Source organism: Nyctereutes procyonoides, unplaced genomic scaffold (assembly GCF_905146905.1).
Source record: "Nyctereutes procyonoides isolate TBG_1078 unplaced genomic scaffold, NYPRO_anot_genome, whole genome shotgun sequence".
In the NCBI taxonomy this organism is placed as follows: domain Eukaryota; kingdom Metazoa; phylum Chordata; class Mammalia; order Carnivora; family Canidae; genus Nyctereutes; species Nyctereutes procyonoides.
In genome coordinates, this window is record NW_026575142.1 from 47,395,209 (window position 1) to 47,419,871 (window position 24,663).

Here is a 24,663-nt window from a genome sequence, read left to right on the forward strand (position 1 = left end):
GAAAGAGGTGGGGGGAGCAGAGATGCAATTAGGAACCAAACTGCCAGGGAGACATAACCACCAACAGCAGGGACAGCACAAGCAGAAGGGAGAGGAAGAGACCCCACACCAGGCATCTGGAGCACAGGGGACCTGCACTGGGAAGGCAAGTCCCATAACATTTGGCTTTAAAAACCAATGGGGCTTCTTAACTTTGTGACTTTTTACAATCAGTAGGGCTTAACTCTAGGTACTTTAAAAATCAGCAGGCTTAGCTCTGAGACATACAGAGGGCAACAGGAAACCGAACTCCCATTCTTAAGGAGCCAGCATAACAAACAACCGAGCCGAGATACAGTATAGAAGCAACAGTCTGAAGGCATCAGGGGTATATGGGAAGGAGGTTTAGTTACTAATCTCAGAACCTGCATTAGAGGGGCAGGGATCTTTAGGTGACTTCTCCTAGAACAAAGCCCTAGCAGGTGCCATCTCACCAGCACCCCCAACCCCAACTCCAGCCTAGATAACCAGACACCTGTGGATACCAGTTCAAACACTCTCTCATAGCTTGCTAAAACCACACACCCCACTTCTGCATTCTCCTGCAAGTCCACCTCATCCACCTCACCCCACTCTTCAGATGTCCCTCCAAAGTGGCTCCTGCTAAGACACATCCAGCAAGCAACCTCAGCAGGGACCAGTGCCACTCCAAAGTAACTAGTGCCTTGGGGAGAGAAGAAGATAACCATACACATTAGTGTGACTAGTCCCAGCAGATGGTCTAAGTACCAGCCCCATCCAACAAGGCTCTCAGGGGGCAGGACGGGAGAGCACCCTGCAGTTCAGTACCACTGCAGCCCTGGCAGATGGGCTGAGGTAGGCATATGAGGGCTGGCATCATCCAACTACAAGCCTACAGTGGGCCCCAGACCAGCCCTTTAACAGCACAGAGAACAAACTGCCTTATGCACCCACGACAGGCCAACTGGACTGAAGGCAAACAAGGCTTAGCCACACCAGTAAGAAACACACACCCACAAAGGAGACACCCCTAAAGCACCTGGTTCAGGTAAACATAGGGCACTATGCTACAGGGCACCATAGGACCTCTTCTTCATAAGGCTGCTACTTTCAAGAGGAGAAGACAGAACTGATTTTCCAAATACATAGAAATAGACACAGAGAGTCTGACAAAATAAAGAGATAGGATTATGCCCCAAATGAGAGAATAGGACAAAAACTACAGTTAAAAAAGTTAAATGAGGGGCACCTGGGTGGCTCAGTCAGTTAAGTATCCAACTCTTAATTCCAGTGTAGGTCATGATCTCAGGGTCCTGAGATCAAGCCCCACATCAGGCTCCACACTCAGCGGAGTCTGCTTAAGGATTCTGTCCTCCTCCTTTCTGCCCCTACCCTCACTCATGTGCACATGTGCTCTCTTTTTCTCTCTAAAATAAATATTTTTTAAAAGAGTTAAATGAAACAGATAAGTAATATGCTTAATAAAGAATTCAAAATGATGGTCATAAAGACACTCACTGGACTTGAGAAAACAATGGAGGATCTCACTGAGACCTTTAACAAAGAGATAGAAAATATTAAAAAGAACCTATCAGAGATGAAGAACTCAATAACTGAAATTAAAAATGCACTAGAGAGTATCAATAGCAAATTAGAGAAGGCAGAAGAACAGATCAGTGATTTGAAATACAGAGTAATAAAAAGCAACCATGCTCTCTGCTTTGGGTAGCCAGGCCCAAGGAGGGGAAAAAAAGAAGGCAATCAAGCTTAATAGCAAAAAGGAAAAAGAATAATAAAAGCTAAGATTAGCTTAAGGAAATTCAGTGATATCATCAAGCATAATAATATTAGCATTAAAGGGATCCCAGAAGAAAAAAAGAGAAAAGGAGGCATAGAATTACTTAAATAATAGCTAAAAACTCCCCAAATCTGAGAAAGGAGTCAGAAACCCACATCTAAGAGGCACAGAGAGCCCCCAACAAATCAACCCATGGAGGTCTATGCCAAGACAGATAGTAATTAAAATGGCAAAAAGTAGTGATAGAGAATTTTTAAAACAGCGAGAGAAAAGAAAACAGTTACATACAAGGGAAACTCTGTATGTGTTTTTTCAGCAGAAATTCTGCAGGCCAGAAGAGAGTAGCATGATATATTCAAAGTGCTTAAAGAAAAAAATGCCTATGAACAAGAATATTCCATCCAACAAGATTACTATTCAGAATAGAGGGAAAGATAGAGTTTCTCAGACAAATAAAAGGTAAAGGAATTCATCACCACTAAAACAGCCCTACAAGAAACCATGAAGGGAATTATTTGAATGGAAAGAAAAGGCCATAATCAGGAGCAAGAGAATTATGAAAGGAAAAAATTTCAAAACTAAATGCAGACATAATAAAAAGTAGTAGATGAGGGGTGCCTGGTTGTCTTAGTTGGAAGAGCATGCAGCTCTTGACCTCAAGGTTATGAGTGTGAGCCCCACATTGGATGTAGAGATAACTTAAATAAATAAGCTTTTAAAAAAAAGTAGTAGATGAATCACTTACAAAACCATATGGAGGTTAAAGCACAAAAGCAGTAAAATCAATTATATCTACAGAAATCAGTCAAAAGATTCACAAAATTAAAGGGTGTAAAGTATGAGATCATATACAAAAAACATGGAGGGTGGGGAAGTAAAAATTTACTGATCTTAGAATGGGTTCAAACTTAAGTGACTAACAACTTAATATAGACTGCTCTATGCATCAGATGTTACATATGAACCCAAAGATAACCACACAAACATACATACTCAACGTATAATAGATACACAAAAAACAAAAAGAAAGGAATCCAAGAATATCATTAAAGAAACTCATTAAACCATAAGGGAAGAGAATAAGAGAAGAAGAAAGGAGCAGCAAAGAACTACAAAAACAACTGGAAAATACATAACAAAAAGGCAGTAAGTATGTATCTATCAATAATTACTTTGAATATACTTTGAATCAAAAGACATAGGGTGACTAAATGGATAAAAGAGCAAAACCTATCTATACACTACCTAGAAGGCTCATTTCAGACCTAAAAACATATACAGATTGAAAGTGGAAAATGGAAAAACATTTACCATGCGAATGACAGTGAAAAGAAAGCTGGGACACCAATACTTATATCAGACAAAATAGACTTTAAAACAGACTGTAAGGGGATCCCTGGGTGGCTCAGCGGTTTAGCGCCTGCCTTTGGCCCAGGGCGTGATCCTGGAGTCCCGGGATCGAGTCCCACGTCGGGCTCCCGGCATGGAGCCTGCTTCTCCCTCCTCCTGTATCTCTGTCTCTCTCTCTCTCTCTCTCTCTCTCTCTCTCTCTCATGAATAAATAAATAAATAAATCTTTAAAAAAATAAAAGTAAAACAGACTGTAATAAGAGACAAAGAAGGACACTACATAATGATAAAGGGTAAAATCCAACAAGAGGATATAACAATTATAAATGTTTATGTACCCAACATGGAAGCACATAAATACATAAGGTAACTATTAATAGACATGAAGGAAGAAATCAATAGTAATACAATAATAGTAGGGGACATTAACACCCCACTTACATTAATGGTTAGGTCATCCAGACAGAAAATCAACAAGGAAACAATGACTTTGAATGACACATGGGACCAAATGGACCTAGCAAATATATTCAGAACATTCTATCTTAAAACAGCAGAATGTATTCTTTTCAAATGCATATGGAACATTCTCCAGAATAGATCACATGTTAGCCACAAAACAAGTCTTAATAAATTCAAAAAGACTGAAATCATATCATGCATCTTTTCTGATCATAATGATATGAAACTAGAAATCAACCACATGAAAAAATTTAGAAAAAACATAAATACATACAGGCTAAATAACATGCTACTGAACAATGAATGGGTCAACCAATAAACCAAAGAGAAAAAAAAATACCCACCTTGGAGACAAATGAAAATGAAAGTACAACAGTCCAATCTTTCCGATGCAGTAAAAGCTGTTCTATGAAAGAAGATTAGAGTAATACAGGCCTAGCTCAGGAAGCAAAAAAAGTCTCAAACAAACCTAACGTTGAACTAAAGGAGCTAGAAAAAGAAGAATAAACAAAGCCTACATTCAGTAGAAGAAAGGAAATAATGACAAGAGTGAAATAAATGAAACAAAAAACAGTGAAAGAAATAATGAAATGATGAGTGGCTCTTTGAAAAGATAAACAAAATTATGAAATTTTTAGCCAGACTCAGGGCACCTGGCTAGCTCAGTCAGAAGAACAGCTGATTCATGATCTCTGGGTTGAGTTCAAGCCCCACAATGGATACAGAGATTACCAAAAAATAAAAATAAAAATAAAGAAACTTAAAAAAGAAACTTTTAGCCAGACTCATCAAAGAGAGAGAAAGAACTCAAGTAAAATGAGAAATGGAGGAGAAATAACAACCAATACCAAAGAAATACAAAAGGTTATAAGAGAATATTATGAAAAATCATATGCCAAAAATTGGAAGACCTAGAAAAAAGCAAATACATTTCTAGAAACATCTAACCTGCCAAAACTGAATCAGGAAGAAATAGAAATTTTGAATAGACCAATTACTAGCAATGAATTGAATCCCAACAAACAAAAGTCCAGAACAAATGGCTTCACAGGTGAATTCTATCAAATATTTAAGGAAGAGGTAAGGTAATACCTATTCATCTTAAACTATTCCAAACTACAAAAGAGGAAGGAACACTTCCAAATACATTCTATGAGGCCACCATTGCTACCCTGATATCAAAACCAGATAAAAACATTACAAAAAAAAGAAAAACTACAGAACATATCTCTGGTGAACACAAATGCAAAAGTCCTCAAAAAAAAATCTTAGCAAATTGAATCCAACAATATATTTTAAAAAGTCATTCCCCCCCCCAAAAAAAAATAAATAAATAAAAAGTCATTCCCCATGATCAAGTGGGATTTATTCTGGAGTGCAAAGGTAGTTCAACAATCCCAAATCGATCATCATGATACATCACATCAATAAGAGAAAAGATTAAAGCCATATGATCACTTCAATAGATGCAGAAAAAGTGTTTGACAAAGTACAACATTCATTCATGATAAAAACTCCTAGCAATGTGGGTTTAGAAGGAACATATCTGAACATAATAAGGCCATATATGAAAAACCCACGGCTAACATCATACTCAATGGGGAAAAACTGACAGCTTTTCCTCTAAGATCAGCAGCAAGACAAAGATGTCCACTCTCACTACTTTTACACAACATTGTACTGGAAGTCCTAGCTACAATAATCAGACAAGAAAAAGAAATAAGAGATATCCAAATTGGTAAGGAAGAAGTACAACTGTCACTATTTGCAGATGCCATGATACTATATATAGAAAACCCTAAAGTCACCACCAAAAAACTACTAGAACTGATAAATGAATTCAATTAAAATCACAGGATACAAAATCAATACACAAAACCTGCTGCATTTCTACATGCTAACAGTGAAGTAGCAGAAAGAAAAATTAAGAAAACAATCACATTTACAACTGCTCCAAAACAATAAAATACCTAAGAAAAAAACTTAACCAAGAAGGTGAAAGACCTATTCTCTGAAAACTATAAAACACTGATGAAAGAAAATGAAGAAGACACAAACAAATGGGAAGATATTCCATGCTCATGGATTGGAAGAACCAGTATTATTAAAATGTCCATACTACCCAAAGCAATCCACACATTTAATGCAACCTCTATCAAAATACCAATAGCATTTTTCACAGAACTAGAACAAATAATCCTAAAATTTGTACAGTACCACAATATACCCCGAATAGTCAGAGCAATCTTGAGAAAGAAGAACAAAGCCAGAGCTATCACAATCCCAGATTTCAAGATATAGTACAAGGCTTTAGTAATCAAAACAGTACGGCACTGCCACAAAAATGGACACACAGATCAACAGAACAGACAGTCCAGAAATAAATCCATGATTATATAGTCAGTCAATCCATGATAAATGGGGCAAGAATATACAATGGGGGGGGGGAAGCCCCTCAACAAAGGGTGCTGGGAAAACTGGACAGCCACATGCAAAAGAATGAAGCTGGGCCACTTTCTTACGCCATAACAAAAATAAATTCAAAATGGTTGAAAGACCTAAATGTGAGACCCAAACCCATAAAATTCCTAGAAGAAAACATAGGCAGTAATTTCTTTCACATCAGCCATAGAAACGTTTTTCTAGATATGTCTCCTGAGGCAAGGGAAACAAAAGCAAATTAAACTACTGGCACTACTCAGAGTAAAAAACTTTTGCACAGCAAAGGAAACTATCAACAAAACCAAAAGACTGTCTACTGAATGGGAGAAGATATTTGCAAATGATAGTGCCAGTAAGGGGGTAATAGCCAAAATATATAAAGAACTTACAGAACTCAACACACACACACACACACACACACACACACACACACAATCCCACAAATAATACAATTAAAAAGAAGCAGAAGACATGAACAGACATTCCCCCAAACAGACATAGGAAAAGAGGCTCAACATTACTCATCATCAGGGAAATGCAAATCAAAACCACAATGAGATATCACCTCACACCTGTCACAATGACAAATATCAAAAACACAAGAAATGACAAGTTTTGCTGAGGATGTGGAGAAAAAGGAACACTTGTGCACTGTTAGTGGGAATGCAAACTGGTGCAGCCACTGTGGAAAACAGTGTGGGGTTCCTCAAGGAATTAAAAATAGAATCACCATGATCTAGTAATTGATCCTAAACCCATATCCCCAACTACTTTCTTATCTATCACATACCAAGCCAACATTTCATCTGCACTAAATCATGCCCAGATTACTAGAGAATGCCCCTATGACCCCAAACCCACTGGAAGTATTCAGACCAGCCAGTCCTAAACTATTTACTGCCCTGCCTTACCTTCCCTGTGGAAACCCCAAAAAGAAACTAGCCTAGGATTTTTCACTTCCTCCTGCTTCTGCCTCTTGGCCAAGACCTGGTACTTCCCCTGTGGCCTTCCATGGCATGTGGTGACCTCCATCTCATTTCCTTCTCATTTCCTCATGTGAATAAATCAACTTTACCATACCATAGCCAACAATTATATTCTGAGAATAGCTGCTATAAATTAAGAATGCCGTATTTTTTTCCTTTTCAGTATACAATTATATTCTCTTTATTTAAGATTTTATTTATTTATTCACGATAGACATAGAAAGAGAGAGAGAGAGAGGCAGAGACACAGGCAGAGGGAGAAGCAGGCTCCACGCAGGGAGCCCGACGCGGGACTCGATCCCGGGTCTCCAGGATCACGCCCTGGGCCGAAGGCAGGCACCGAACCACTGCGCCACCCAGGGATCCCCTACAATTATATTCTTACTTACAGTTGCTTTAAGCTATTTCTTCAAGGAGATATATGATCTCCTAATTATGAAAGGAGTATTTCTTGTATTTTGTCACAAACTCCATTTTTAAAAACTGATTTGTACATCTATAGCCTCTGGAAAGATTTTTGCAAGACTGCCTTAGCCACTTCACATAACATTTTGTGAGGTAAGTGTTAATACAGCTGTTTCAGAATAGATAAATGCCAGCAATAGGTTCTCCAAAATTCACTGCTATATTAAAACACCCTTCTCCTTGAGTAAAGGTATGGTGAGGCTAAGTGACTTAACAATAATTACATACTTGAACCACCTCATTCTTAAGAGTCCTAGGAAATGAACTCCTTTCACCACTCAACCTGTGAAAATATAACTATCATCTAACTAGAAAAGAGTAGGGAGGTGTAATAAGAGAGGCCAGTGAACTACAAAGTAAAGTGCTAATATCACAACTATGTTTTAAAAATGAAGTAAGACCAATATCCCTGATGAACATGAATGCAAAAATTCTTAATGACATACTGGATAATCAGATTCAACAGTACTTTAAAAGGATTATTCACCACGACCAAGTAGGATTTATTCTTGGGCTGCAGTGGTGGTTCAACATCCACAAATCAATCAATATGATACACCACATTAATAAAAGAAAGGATAAGAATCATATGATCCTCTCAATAGATGCAGAAAAAGCATTTGACAAAATAGCATCCTTTCTTGATAAAAATCCTTAAAAAGTAGGGACAGAGAGAACATACCTCAACATCATAAAGACCATATATGAAAGACCCATAGCTAATATCATCCTCAATGGGGAGAAACTGAGAGCCTTTCAACAAGACAGGGATGTCCACTCTCACCATTACTTTTAACACAGTTCTGCAAGTCTTAGCCTCAACATTCAGATAACAAAAAGAAATAGAAGGCATTCAAATTGACAAGGAAGAAGCCAAACTTTCACTATTTGCAGATGACATGATACTCAATGTAGAAAACCCAAAAGACTACACCAAAAAAACTGCTAGAACTAATTCATGAATTGCAAATTTGCAGGATATAAAATCAATGTGCAGAAATCTGTTGTATTTCTATATAGCAATAATGAAGTAGCAGAGAAAGAAATCAAGAAACCAACCCCCATTTACAATTGCACCAAAAACAATAAGATACCTAGGAATAAACCTAACCAAAGATGTGAAAGATCTGTACCCTGAAAAACTATAGAATACTTATAAAAGAAATTGAAGAGGACACAAAGAAATGGAAAAGCATTCCATGCTAATGGATTAGAAGAACAAACATCACTAAAACATCTATATTACCCAAAGCAATCTACATATTTAACATTTAAGGCAATCCCTATCAAAATAATACCAGCATTCTTCACAGAGTTAGAATAAACAATTCTAAAACTTGTATGGAACTACAAAAGACCCTGAATAACCAAAGCAATCCTGAAAAAGAAAACCAAAACTGGAGGCATCACGATTCCAGATTTCAAGCTATATTACAAAGCTGTAGTCATCAAGACAGTATGGCACTGGCATAAAAATAGACACACAGATCAATGAAACAGAACTGAGAATCCAGAATTGGACCCACAACTATATGGTCAACTAACCTTCGACAAAGCAGGAAAGAATATCCAATGGAAAAAACACAGTTTCTTCAACAAATGATGTTGGGAAAATTGGACAGCCATATGCAGAAGAATGAAACGACCAGTTTCTTATATCAACACAACAATAAATTAAAAATAGATGAAAGACCTAAGTGTAAGACAGGAAACCATCAAAATCTTAGAGGAGAAGACAGGCAGAAACCTCTTTGACCTCAGCTGTAGCAACTTGTTACTAGACACATCGCCAGAGGTAAGGAAAACAAGGCAAAAGTGAACTATTAGGACTTAACAAGGTGGAAGCCTTCTGCACGGTGAAGGAAACAATCAACAAAACAAAAAGGCAGCCAGCAGAATGGGAAAAGATATCAGATAAAGGGTTAGTATGCAAAATCTGTAAAGAACCTATCAATTCGACACCCCCCAAAAAATAATAATCCAGTTAAGAAATGGGCAGAAGACATGAATAGACAGTTTTTCCAAAGAAGACATCCAGATGATTAACAGACACACAAGATGATGTTCAACAGCACTTATCATCAGAGAAATACAAATCAAAACCATGATGAGATATCATATCACACCTGTGAAAATGGCTAAAATTAACACATCAGAAACGAGGTGTTAGTGAGGATGAGGAGAAAGGGAGCCCTCTTACACTGTTGGTAGGAATGCAAACTGGTGCAGTGGCTCTGGAGAACAGTATGGAGGTTCCTCACAAAGCTAAAAATAGAACTACCCTACAACCCAGCAATTCCACTAGCAGGTATTTGCCAAAGGATACAAAAATACAGATGTGAAGTGGTACGTGCATCCTGATGTTTACAGCAGGATTATTATAGCCAAAGTATGGAGAGAGCCCAAATGTCCATCAACTGATGAATGGATAAAGAAGATGTGAGGGAGATATATATAGAAAAATACAGATATATAGATATATATACAGATATACATAGATTTTATATATACACACACACACAGTGGGATATTACTCAGCCAACAAAAAGAATAAAATCTTGCCTTTTGCAATAATGTGGATGGAGCTAGAGTGTATTATGCTAAGTGAAATAAGTCAGAGAAAGACAAATATCATATGCTCTCACTCATATGTGGAATTTAAGAAAGAAAACAGATGACCATATGGGAAGGGGGGGCAGGGGGAAAGGAGAGGGAAACAAACCATAAGAGACTCTTAATGGGGATACCTGGGTAGCTCAGTTGGTTAAGTGTCTGCCTTTGGCTCAGGTCATGATCTCAGGGTCTTGGGATTGAGCTGGCATGGGGCTTCCTGCTCAGTGGGGATCCTTCTTCTCCCTCTCTCTCTGTCCCTCTCCCCCTACTCGTGTTCTCACTTATCTGCTCTATCTCTCTCTCTCAAATAAATAACTTCTCTTTTGAAAGTTGATTTTAGGGCAGCCCGGGTGGCCCAGCGGTTTAGCGCTGCTTTCAGCCAAGGCCTGATCCTGGAGACCTGGGATCGAGTCTCACGTCGGGTTCCCTGCATGGAGCCTGCTCCTCCCTCTGCCTGTGTCTCTGCCTCTCTCTCTCTCTCTCTCTCTCTCTCTCTCTCTCTGTGTGTGTGTGTGTGTGTGTGTCTGTCATGAATAAATAAAGTATTTTTTGAAAGTTGATTTTAAGTTTAAAATTGAGAGTATGATGGGTAACGAATCAGCATACATTACTGCATACAGAAGTAACTAAAGACATACTATGAAGATCAAATAGATGGTCTTCTCTCTTTAGTATAGATGTACACATGAAAAGCAGCAGCGCATAAATCACATAAGTATCTGAATACATATTATCCTTGAAGAGGTAGGTATATTTTATACACAACCAGGGAAACACATACATGACATTTGATCAAATGCTTAGTTCTAACTCCAAACCTTTTTGAGTGACAAGAAACAATTTTATCTCTGAAGGGGAAGAAGCTTATGAGGATTACAATAAGTTCATTCATTTCTTGTAAGTCATCTCTTCCTCAATTTGTTACTCAGTTCAGTAAAACAGAATAAGAAAATCATGGCTCACATTTCTCTTAAACACTCAAATATTTTGAAATATGTATTTAAAATAGAATAGGAAATACATTTTTTGTCTGGTTAACACCTAAAGTATAGGGAAAAAGTATTTTAGGAAGTTTGACTATTAATATAAAATGAAACCAAAAGAGGGAAAATAAGACTAGAAAAAGAAATAGAAAAATCTCTTATCAGAGATAATCAGTTTTCATTAAGATGGATTAAATTTTCTCAGAGCAATTTCAATTAAAGCAAGGTTTTTTGTTTTGGCCAGATAATATGTGTGTATGACAATAAATTCGAATAGAGTCTAGATAAATTGAAAACAGTCTTCCTCGCACCCCTACCCCCAGACCTCCAGTTCTACATCCAGAAGGCAACCACTTCAACCAGTTTCTAGATATCTTACATAATCTTCCCAAGGTGATCCATGCATATTGAGTCACATACATGCCACTCCCACTTTATTCAAATGGAAGTATACTATCCATACTACTTTCCCTTTGCTTTTATCCCCCCTTAAAAATACATCTTAGGTTACCTAAAAGTTTTTATTTTTTTTACCACCTACTATGGAACTTACTTTTTATTAAAAGTATCTTGCATTCCTGATGGATGCTTTCTGGAATTTGCCAGACATTTTAATGTTAAAGGTTAAATTCTTTTTTATATGCAAGTAGTGTGAAGTTTCCTACACAATGGATCACTGATGATGACCTAAAATTTAAAGTACCAGTGTGAACTCTATGATTTCTAGAATAAATAAATATATTTATATATAGAGACATACATATATGTCTAATGATAATAGACAAATAAATAAGGGAGAAGGGAAAGTTCTAGCTTACAGCAGAATACCAACTTCTGATTAGTATGTGTTCAAAGTGTATTATAGTTGTGACAGCATTATTTTGCAATCAATTTAATAAAGATCATTCCAAGCAAGAATTATCAATAGATATTAAATATAGAGAGGAATCTTTTGAGGAGCAGGATATTTGTATGGTCTTAAAGTGTTTCTCCAAAGATTCTGTATTAAGTGGCAATGGAAATATAATACATTTAAGAAATTGGGCAACACCTTGAGTAGGGGATCAAAATTAATGTTACCAGTGAGGGGACAGATCAACACTGTGTTCTCCACATGTGATACTCTGAGAAGGACATGACATCATTTAAGTAGTATTCCAGCTAGGAATGTATAACCTGAATTGAATACTGAGAAATCATCACATGACCCCCAAATGTGGCAAGTTTTTTTTTAAGGGATTGTATTCTTCCAAAATGCTAATGTCATAGAAGACAAAGAAAGATTGTGAAAAAAGAAAAAAAAGAAAGATTGTGGAAATGTTTCCAATTAAAGGAAACTGAAGAGACATGACAACAGTATGTAACATCTGATCCTAAACTAGATCCTGTATATACAAATACATTAAAAATGGTTACAAAGTATTTAACTGATTGCATAAACCATTTTTTGGTACACATATTTACATATATGTATAACACACATATTTACATACATCTTAATATATAAATTTATACATACTATGAATAGAGAAATATACATATTTATATATGTATAATATTAGAGAGAAAGAGAGAGATGAATACATCTATAGAGAGAAGCAAATAATAAGTAAATAATAAAGCAAATGGGGATAAAATGTTAACAATAGGTGAATGAATCTGGGTAAAGGGCATGGAATGTTAGAATGTTCTTTGTACTAATCTTATTCTCAAAATTTTTCTGAGTTTGAGATTATTTCCAACTAAACAAAATATGTATTAGCAACTTTTCTGTCACTATAGATTCATCTTACCTATTTTTTCCTTTTTTTTCTTTTTCAGTTGAGATGTCATTTATATTAATAAAATGCACAAATGTATATAGTTCAATTAGTTCTGACAACTGTATACACACATGTTACACCATCCAATCAAGATACACATCTCCCCAGAAAATTCCCTTGTGTCTCCTCCCAATCTCCACTGCCCCACCCCTAATAGCAGCCATCCCTGCGATTTTCTAGGTTAGTTTTGCCTCTTCGTATATAAAAAAGAATCACAGAACATATACTCTTTAGTGTCTAATTTCTTTCTTTCAAGAGAATATTCTAGAGATGAGTCCATGTTGTTATATATATCAGTATTTCACTCTTTTTTATTGCTTAATGTTATCCCATATGTGACTATGCCACAAATTCTGCATCCATTCACATGTTGATGGACATTCTTTCATACATCTCTTTTTGTGGACACATCTTTTCATTTCTCTTGGTTGGGTCATAGGTTAGGTGTATTTTTGTTATTTCAATTCAATTAGCCAACATACAGAACACCATTAATTTCAGATGTAGAGTTCAGTGATTCACCAGTCTTATATAACACCCAGTGCTCATTACATCATGTGCCCTCAATATCCATCACCCAGATACCCCATCTTCCCACCCGCCTCCCCTCTAGCAGCCCTCAGTTTCTTTCCCATAGTTAAGAGTCTCTTATGCTTTGTCTCCCTCTCTGACTTCTTCCCATTCTGTGTTTTCCTCCCTCCCCCTATGATCCTCTGTCCTATTTCTTATATTAGGTTAGGTATATGTTAACTGCTACCTGTTTTCACTGTGGTTGTATCATGCCTTATCACTTTTTTGATGGTTACAAAGTATTTAACTGGTTGCATAAACCATTTTTTATTAACTACTCCCTTGTTGTGGTCATTATGTTGTTTCTAATCGTTTATTATTACAAACAATTTGGTAATTAATATTGTATATGCAGACTTCAGAACGTGTGAGACTATCTGTAGAATAACTTTTATACAAAGGTCAATGAGTGTATATACTTTAATTTTTGATAAACACTACAAATTAGTCCTCTATATTGGTCATTACCAACTTCATTCCAATCAGCAAAGTATGAAAGTGCTTGCTTCCTCCATATCTCTGCCAAAATTGCCAGTAAAATATTTAATCTTGTCATTTTAATTTGTCTTCCTTTTATGAATATCATATTGGTTTTATTTTTACTCTACAGTTGCCTATATTTATGTCACTCCCATATTTTAGACTCTTTATTTGCTTTTACCCATACTATTATAATACCTCTCCCTCTTTCAATCACTTTCTACAGTCTTGGGTACCACCTTTAGATTACATAACTCTAATACCACTTTACCTAAGTCACTCCCCAACTGAAAAACCTTCAGGGGATCCCCACTGCCTACTGAATAAAATCTAGACCTCTTGTCCTCACATTGAAAACCTATTCCATGTTTTCTAACCTTTTTCTCTTCCAAACAATTCTCCTATATATATATCTCAACAAGAACAGGGCTTCCCCATGGACCTTGCATAAAGTGTTTTCTCCTCTGTGTCCTTATACATGCTGTTCCCTCTACCCAGAATGCCCTCTCTCTCTGTCTGTGGCATCCTACCTTCCTTAGAAACTCAGCTCAAATGCCATCTTCTCCACAGGCCCTGGCCAAATGCAGAAAAGATGAAAAGTCATGCTTACCGGCACTTTCATTTTAAATTCATCTCGATAATATTTAATGCCAATGTCAGTGAATGTCCTCTGGATAAAGCGAGATGGACGAAGGATGAATATGAGCTGCAAGTTTCCTGGAAATGCTACCTGGAAGGATTATGAAAAGTGTCAGGGCAAATCTCACATCCATTGGTCTTTTCTTGCCCAAGATCACAGACAGGAAAGTTTAAGTAGACATCAGAGATGCCAAAGAATTAAAGTATATATCATAGGATTTCAGAGCTGAAAGAGATAGTATTTGAATAATCCAAACCCTTCCTTAAAAATCATCACAAATGGGATGCCTGGGTGACTCAGTGGTTGACTGTCTGCCTTTGGCCCAGGGTGTGATCCCAGGGTCCTGGGATCGAGTCCCACATCAGGCTGCAGGGAGCCTGCTTCTCCCTCTGCCTATATCTCTGCCTCACTCTGTGTGTCTCTCATGAATAAATATATAAAATATAAAAGAATCATAACAAATCAAAAAGCAAAATATTCTCTGATTATAAAAGTATTTCATACTCCTTACAGAAAAAAATGGAAATTAATAAAAGTTTTCATTAGAAAAAAAGCCAGCAAAACCACCCATGATCTCATAGCTATTTTTAATACTTCAATCTAATTACTTACAGGCAATTTTCTCGGCTGAAATATCTTTATCATGGTTAAACTCATACTGTAGAAATATTTTGTAACCTGCTTTTTCACTTAATATTATACTATGAGCTCTTATTTCTGTTATTAAAAATTCTTTGGAAATATTTTTTATGGGCACACAATTTACTTAACCAATCCCTTATTGCTAATGATTTAGGCATTTTCATATTTTTATACTTATATATAACACTGAAATGAACATCTTAATCCCCATTTTGAAACATTTTCTTTGGATAGTTTCCCAAAAGAATTACTGAGTCAAAGACTTAGTATTTTGATGGTTCCTGATGCATGTTATTGCCAAGTTGCTTTCAGGAAGCACTGCCTTCATCTTGAGGCAAGGTCCTAAGAAATGAGATAACTCAGATTCATATAACAACTTAACGGCATAACTGGGACTCCAAGTCTCTCATCGCTCATGGCTTTCTCTCCTAGAGGTTGCCAAAAGCAACCTTCTGAGGTGCTTATTAAAAAGTAATCTGGTCTTTACCCTGGAATATCCTAATTCACTAGAACTGTGATAAAGTTCCCACATCTATTTTCGACAAGCACTTGAAGAGATTCTGACCGAAAGCCAGGTTTTGGGATCCCTGCACTACAGGGATTTTATGCATAAAGTGATAATGTAATTCTTGAACAAATCAGGCTGAATTATTAGATTATTAAGTTTTGTCAATGGGTCCTGGGAAGCCAGAACTCTCTTGAGGCCAGTTCTCTAAAATATTCATGGGCACTGTCGAGTGTCTAAAGTCTTAGGGCATCAACAACCATTGTATTTACTCCAAAAATAAATCCTATAACCAAAACTAAACTAAAGGAACAAAACAATCCATACACAAAGGGAAGGGAGGCTTCCTTTCCCCCATCTTTGAATTGCAAGCTCCTAAACAGACGGAGCTTGCATTTTGTTGTGTCATGATTGGACAACAGGGCTGAGACACTATTTGTCTTTCTGGCTAAGGCTCTAGATCTGAGACACCATATATGTGCATGTTTGTATTTTTAAGTATCCCATCCCAGCCTCCACATGCTCATTATCACCCTACCATAACCCATCCTCTTCAGCCAGTCACAGCTGCCCTACGGAGCTTGTGCTTTGGTGGAAATACTGGCATAGCTTCCCTGAGATGTCTCTGCCTGCCCATGTGCTTGAGTTTCCTGGCCTGAGGTCCCTACAAAGAGAAAGGATACATCTACTTGCTGAAGGCAACAAAAAGGGATCAAAATCAGACTAATTAGATGGAAAAGGAAACTCACCCAAGGTTGTACAATCTCATACCAAAAACAAGCACATATCATATTTTGTCTGTTTTTTCCAGTGTCTTTCAATATGTGAAAAACTAATTTGATACTGAAATGAAGATTGGCTCACTTTGGGTGACCCTCCGAAGCAAACCCTAAGATAAGGATTTGGGTATAGACTTTGTTGAGGAGGCAATGCCAGGAAACACAGAAAAGGAGTGGGGGAAAGCGAGAAAGTGATAGCTAAAAAGCCAATGTATCAAGAGGGGCACTGCTGTGAGAAAGAAGGGCTGGGACCCTCTGAAATACTGTGTGTGGGGACGCCTGGGTGGCTCAGCAGCTGAGCGTATGCCTTCTGCTCAGGGCATGATCTCAGGATTCGGGATCGAGTCCCACATCGGGCTCCTTGCCTGCTTCTCCCTCCGCCTGTTTCTCTGCCTCTCTCTCTCTCTCTTTCTCTTTCTGTCCCTCATGAATAAATAAATGAAATCTTTAAAAATAAAAAAAATAAAGAGACTAAGATCTTCAAAATAATTCTTTAAAAAAAAATGAAATACTGTGTGGTACATATCTCAGAATTGTCCCACTGAGGGATATGGAACTGGGGTATTCATCCACCAACTGCTATAACTCAATAGTTGGTCACTCCAAGGGCATTAACTTCCCAGCACTCACTACCTGCCCCATTTTAGTGACCAGAGAGGTCAATTAAGGTAGATTCAGGAAGCTTTTGACACGCTCAGGAATTGTCTGCAGTGCCATGCAGGTGGCAGAGGCAGTATGGACATGACACAACAGCCTCTGCTACAAAGACCTTCCCAAAATCTAGCATAAAATAATTATAATTTCCCTTTACCTGTGATTTTGATATGAAATAGTTGAACAATTTCTATAATAACAGCACAAAAATGAATATTTACAGCTATTCGTGTCAATGATGCTTTTATGGAGCTCCACTTGTCCCTTCGTCGGTCAATAACAATGATGAATCCAATGCTGGCAGCCTCCACACTGCAAAAAAAGGGTGGTTGGTATTAGAGACCAGGTGAGACACATGGGTTCTGGGTGGCTCCCTCACCAGTACATTCTATAGGCTCTGGTACTTCAGGCTCATGGGTAAACACGCCACATGGCACAAGGGAAAAATTGGTCTGACTTCCCTGACAAAAGAATCAACTTCCTCTCCTTATCTCAGCCTGGCAGCCTTAACAAAACAGAAATATTTGGTGTCTCACACCCTCTCAAGGGTTCTGTTTATGGCTGGCAAGTGTCTGAAATACCCAAGAAGTGCATATGTTCATACCGAGAGGAAAAGGCACATGTCAGTTAGGCATCACATGTCCCAGTGTATGCAAAGCTATCAATATGCTTCCATAGGAGTCAATCCTAGAAGTGTTCAAAAATAACACATGTCTATGGGAAAACAACCCCCTTCCAATGCCTGGTTATAAGCAGCCATTAAATTATATGCACAAGAAGATATTATATTCATTAAGAATGAAAGCTGTTTGACCCCTTCCTAAGTCCCCACAAAATTCTTCTAAACTAAAACTCCAAAAATGAAAATATTTTTCTTCTTTCTCTTTTTGGGAGAAACTATGATATACAGGAAAAGCAAGGGCTTTGGACTCTAGTGACTCAATCATAGTGCTGCCACTTACTAACACTGTGGCACTGGGGAAAACACCTACCCTCCCTAAAGCCCAGTTTCCTTATCCATAAAATGAAAACAATACTACCAATAATGAAGTTGTTAAAAATTCTGAATTTAAAAGTTGTTAAAAGTTCTGAAAAATTCTGAGTTGTTCAAATTCATGAATTCTGAACCCCAGTTGCCTAGGTTTTAAGCATGAATCCCACCATTTATATACTGTGTATGGGGGTGGGAGGTAGAGTTACTTAAGCTCTATAGTTTCTAAGATTCCCAATTTGTAAAGTAAGAACAAAAATAGTACCTATGTATATGGTTGATGTGAGGATTAAATGAGTATGTATAACATAAATATATAAAAGGCTCAAAACAATGCTTGGCACTTGGTGCATATACACTGTACCTATATTAATATTATGATTATTTCATATGTGTTTCTCATGGCAATAAAAAGAAATCAAGTACATGAAAAGTAGATGGCCTTTAGTAAACCCTTAATAACTCTCTAATTTTGGGTAAAAGATGAACTTTATCCTAACAAGTGCCTTATATGGATAAGGTGGAAGATCTAAGCAAACACAAATAGCTGATCTGAAGCAGGCACTATTGGGCCAAGCCATTATCACAATTCCACAATGATCCAGGTTCTTCTACTGGGAACATTTCCCAGGCCACAGTAGAAGGAGCAGTGGTCTCACTGGATAAAAGAAGCAGAGCCTGGGGATTATGGAAGCAAAAGTCACCAGAAGTTGAGGAGAGTAACTGTGAAGAAGGAACAGAGAGGGATGCCAGAGAGGGAACTCCAGAAATCTTCATGGAAATTCTCCTTTAATGCTTGGCCAATGCCCAGGCCGCAATATTTCAGGCAAGAGTCCAGGAGGCTGACAGAGAACAGCAACTACACATGTGAAAACTGATAAAAAGTTATAAAGTTTGCATAGTTCTAGGGAAAGAAAGGCAGTTGGCATTGGGCCCACCCAGAATAGACAGACTTTGATAAGCACCCTAGGCCTTCAGGTGAAATTCTAGAAAAGCAATACTCTAGGATAAATGAAACGTCATAAGAATTACCACAGGATTAAGGCTATACTCAAGAATAAAGACCAAGCAGAAATGGACTTGCCCTAAGAAAACCCAAAAGCAAGCCTCAAAAAGATCAAAGTGATCTACCAGTAATTTAATTTCCTACCAGACCAAAACTCAATACTCTTTGTAAGTAGATAAGCCTTTACAACATATCATCTACAATATCCAACATAAAATCAAAAATTAATAGAAATGCAAAAAAGCAAGGGGTGCCTGGGTGGCTCAGTCAATTAAGCATTTGCCTTTGACTCAGGTCATGATTCCAGGGTCCTGGGATAGAGTTTCACCTTGGGCTCCCTGCTCAGTGAGGAGCCTGCTTCTCCTTCTCCCTGCCTCCTACTTGTGCTCTCTCACTCTCACTCTCAAATAAATAAAATATTTTTTTAAAAAAGGAAATAAAAGAAATGCAAAAAAGAAAACAATAATTAAGAGATAAAATAGTCAATAACTATAGACTCAAAGATATTCCTGGTTTTGGCAGATAAAACTTTAAAATAATTATGATCGGTATGTTAAAAGAAAAAGAGGAAAGGGTAGACAAAATGGATTAAAAGACACATTATTTCATCAGAGAATTAGAAACTACAATAAAGAATCAAGTGAACCTCCTAGAATTATAAAACACCAATATCTGAAATTAAGAACTCGGTGGATTTAATAGCAGACTGAACACAGCAGAAGACAAGATAGGTGAAACTGAAAAAATATGAGTTGAAAATATTCAAACTGAAAAACATAAAGGGGGGAAATGGAAAGGACAGAATGTTAAAAAGATATGGTACATGAACAGAGTTCCAGAAGGAGAAACGAGAAAGTATGTTACAGAAACAATATTTTTAAAAATAACAATGAAGAATTTTCCATATCTGATCAAAGACATCAAATCACAGATTCAAGCAGCTCTTCTAATACCAAGCAGGATAAATAACAAAGAAAACTTCAACCAGGCATACCAGAGCCAAGTGGCTGAAAATTAAAGATAAGGAGAAACCTCTAAAAGCAACCAGTGAAAAAAGACACATCCAAAAAATTAACATTAAAACAATTTTTTCACTGACTTTTAAAGAAATTTTTTTTATTTAAATTTGATTTTCCAACATATAGTATAACACCTAGTGCTCATCCCATTAAGTGCCCTCCTGAGTGTTTACCACTCAGTCAGCCTATCCCCCTACCCTTCACTGACTTTTCAACAGAAACTATGGAAGGTACAATCCAATGGAATGTTATCTTTTAGGTAGTAACCCGAAAAAACGACCTATTTAGTATTCTATACCAATTAAAAATTCATTTTTAAAAATGAAGGTGAAATAAGGATGTTTCTAGACAGTTAAGTTGAGAGAACTTATTGCCAGTAGGCATTCACTTCAAGAAATATTAAAGGATGTTCTCTAGGCTGAATAAAGTTGGAAGCATGAAAGAAAGAAAAATAAATAGCCTGAAAGGAAGATTTGGCTGCTGATTAGGAAGACTTCTTATATTAAAAACAAAAACAAAAACTACTAGAGAGTAGTCAAAGTCAGTAAGAGAAAAACAAATACCACTTGATTGCACTCATATGTAGAATTTAAGAAACAAAACAAGTGAGTAAAGGGGAAAAAGAGAGAGAGAAAAACCAGGAAACAGACTCTTAACCACAGAGAACAAACTGATGGTTACCAGAGGGAGGGAGAGGAAGGAAATAGGTGATGAGGATTAAGGAGTGCACTTGTGATGAGCACCAGGGGAGGTATGTAAGTGATGAATCACTGTACTGTACACCTGAAACTAATATTATACTGTATGTTAACTAACTGAAATTTGAATAAAAACATTTTTAAAAACCTTAATGGGGGATCCCTGGGTGGCTTAGCGGTTTAGCATGCCCAGGGCATGATCCTGGGGTCCCGGGATTGAGTCCCGCATCAGGCTTCATGCATGAAGCCTGCTTCTCCCTCTGCCTCTCTCTCTCTCTCTCTCTCTCTCTCTCTCTCTGGGTCTCTCATGAATAAATAAATAAAATATTTTTAAAAATAAATAAATAAAAATAAAAACCTTAATGGAAGCTGGCTGGGCAGAGGTCAGGAGCTGCACAATGAATGCTGAAGAGTTTAGTTTTCTCTATTGCCCAACATTGATTGTAACATTGAGGTTTATTGACATCTAATAGGATGCAGTATGAAATTAAGGTGTCCATAAAGCAGTTGATGCAACACCAACGACAAATTGATTAAATTAAAAACTCATGTTTGTCCTTGAAGATATCAGAGAACTCTGAAGATAAAGAAAGCTAAATAAACAAATTCCAGAGAGAGTTAAGACCTTCCATAGTGAGCAAATACTAGACGAGGCTTTCATTTGAAGTGGTGGTTTTTCATTCTTGTAATAGACTAACAAATGTCCCTGAAAGGAAATGATCCCCCACAGTAACCTGAATCTGCAAAAGCAATGAAGAGTGCTGTGAACATTACATGTGTGGGTAAATACTATCAACCGTGTTTTTTATTTCATGAAAAGATTAATGACTACTAAAAGAGAAAGAAATAACTTCAATATTATTAAATACCTTATATATGTAAAAGGTTACATACTATAACTCTAGGGAAACCACTGCTTAAAATCCAATTGAGGAGGGATGCCTGGGCAGCTCAGTGGTTGAGCCTCTGCCTTCGGCTCTGGTCACAATCCCAGGGTCCTGCGATCAAGTCCTGCATCAGGCTCCCTGTGGGGAGCTTCTCCCTCTGCCTACATCTCTGCCTCTATCTTTGTCTCTCTCATGAATAAATAAATAAAATCTTTTTTTAAAAACTCCAATTGAGGAGATTAAGTGAAATACTGAATAATATTTATATAATTCAATACTGAAAAATATTTATATAATTCAAAAGAAAGCAGGTAGCATAGACTGAATGTGTCCTTTCAAAATTTGCATGTTGCAGTTCTAACTCAAAATGTGACTGTAATTAGAGAAATAGCCTGCAAGGAGTTAATAAAGGTTAAATAAGGTCATAAAGGCGGGGTCCTAATTTGAAAGGATTAGTGCCCTTCTAAGAGGAAGAAGAGATAGCAGAGCTCTTGCTCTGCCATGTGAGAACACAGGCATCTGCAACCAGGAAGAGAGAGCCTTCACTAGAAACAGAATCAGACAAAACCTTGATCTTGGACTTCTGGCCTCCAGAATTGTGAGAAAACAAAAAATTTTTTAAAGATTTTTTTCTTTTTAATTTGAGAGAGTACAGGGGGTGGAGGGAAGAAAGAGAGAGGAAAGAGAGAAACTCAAGCAGACTCTCTGCTTAGTGTGGAGGCCAAGTGGAGACTCAATCTCACAACCCTGAGACCAGGACTTGAGCTGAAATCAAGAGTCTGACACTTAATCGACTACACCACCCATGCATCCCGTAAGAAAGCAGATTTTGTTGTTTTGGCCATCCAGTCTGTATTTTGTTACAGCAGCCAGAGCAGAAAGGAAGGAAAGGCGAAATAAAAAATAAGTCACAAATGGTACAAACAGCAAGATGGTAGATTTAAACCAAACCAGTCTTGATGATCACGTTAGGTAGAAATGGTCTATACTACTGCATTTAAGAGGAATGTTAAAAAAGAAAACCAAAGCTGGGGGCATCACAATGCCTGATTTCAAGCTATATTACAAAGCTATGGTCATCAAGACAACATGGCACTAGCACGAAAACAGAAACAACGATCAATGGAACAGAACAGAGAACCCAGAAATTCTCAACTCTGGTCAACTAATCTTCAACAAAACAGAAAAGACTACGCAATGGAAAAAAAGACAGTCTCTTCAATAAATGGTGTTGGGAAAATTGGACAGCCACATGTAGAAGAATGAAACTGGACCATTTCCTCATACCATACATATAGATAAACTCAAAATGAATGAAAAACCTAAATGTGAGACAGGAAACCATCAAAATCCTAGAGGAGGTCACAGACAGCAACCTTTTTAACTGCAGCCATGGCAAATTATTGCTAGACACATCTCTAAAGGCAAGGGAAAAAAGGCAAAAATGAACTATTGGGACTTCATCACAATAAAAAGCTTCGCTTCTGCACAGCAAAGGGAACAATCAACAAAACTAAAAGGCAACCTACAGAATAGGAGAAGATATTTGCAAATGACATTTCAGATACAGACGCAGAACCACATATCAGATATAGGGATAGTATCCAAGATCTATAAAGAACTTATCAAACTCAACACCGAAGAAAAAATAATCCAATCAAGAAAATGGGTAGAAGACATGAACAGACACTTTTCCAAAGAACACATACAAATGGCCAACAAACACATGAAAAAATGTTCAACATCACTTGTCAGCAGGGAAATACAAATCAAAACCACAATGAATTACCACCGCACACCAGTCAGAATGGCTAAAATTAACAAGACAGGATATAACAAATGCTGGTGAGGATGTAGAAAAAGGAGAACCCTCTTACACTGTTGGTGGGAATGCAAGCTGGTGCAGCCACTCAGGAAAACAGTATGGAGGTTCCTCAGAAAGTTAAAAATAGAGCTACCTTACAACTTGGCAATTGCACTACTGGGTATTTACCCCAAAGATATACATGTAGTGATCCAAAGGGGGACCTGCACCCCAATGTTCATAGCAGCAATATCCACAATAGCCAAGGAACTATTGATGGAAGGAGTCAAGATGTCCTTCAACAGATAAATGGATAAAGAAGATTTGGTATATGTATACAATGGAATATTACTCAGCCATCAGAAAGGATGAATACCTACCATTTACTTCAACATGGATGGAACTGGAGGGTATTATGCTGAGTGAAATAAGTCAATCGGAGAAAGACAATTATATGGTTTCACTCATGTGTGGAACATACGAAATAGAACAAAGGACCATAAAAAAAAAAAAGGACCATAAAGGAAAAAGGAAACTAAATGGGGGAAACTAAATGGGGGAAAACCAAAAAGGAAGGAAAACCATGAGAGATGCTTAACTCTGGGAAACAAACTGAGGATTGCTGAAGGGAAGGGGAGTGAGGGTATGAGGTAACAAGGTGATAGGGATTAAGGAGGGCATGTGATGTGATGAGCATTGGATGTTAGACACAAATGAAAAATTACTGAAAACAACATCTGAAACTAATATGTTGGCTAATTGAATTTAAATAAAAATTAAATGGGGGAGGGGCAAGATGGCGGAAGAGCAGGGTCCCCAAATCACCTGTCCCCACCAAATTACCTAGATAACCTTCAAACCATCCTGAAAATTTACGAATTCGGCCTGAGATGTAAAGAGAGACCAGCTGGAATGCTACAGTGAGAAAAGTCCGCGCTTCTATCAAGGTAGGAAGACGGGGAAAAAGAAATAAAGAAACAAAAGGCCTCCGAGGGGGAGGGGCCCCGCGAGGAGCCGGGCTGAGGCCGGGGCGAGTGTCCCCAGGACAGGAGAGCCCCGTCCCGGA

At 37.5% G+C, this 24,663-nt stretch overlaps 1 protein-coding gene across 1 annotated transcript in view; it reads right to left on the reverse strand.

The window, feature by feature from the left end:
• The window catches only part of MCF2L2 (MCF.2 cell line derived transforming sequence-like 2), a 237,482-nt gene that overhangs the window by 141,377 nt on the left and 71,442 nt on the right, over positions 1–24,663 (reverse strand). Inside the window, exons 4-5 of the mRNA XM_055307990.1 lie at positions 17,414–17,504; positions 14,583–14,702 (exon numbers count right to left, since the gene is read on the reverse strand). Of these exons, the coding sequence (XP_055163965.1) occupies positions 14,583–14,702; positions 17,414–17,504 (211 nt within the window). The remainder of the gene's footprint in view (positions 1–14,582; positions 14,703–17,413; positions 17,505–24,663) is intronic.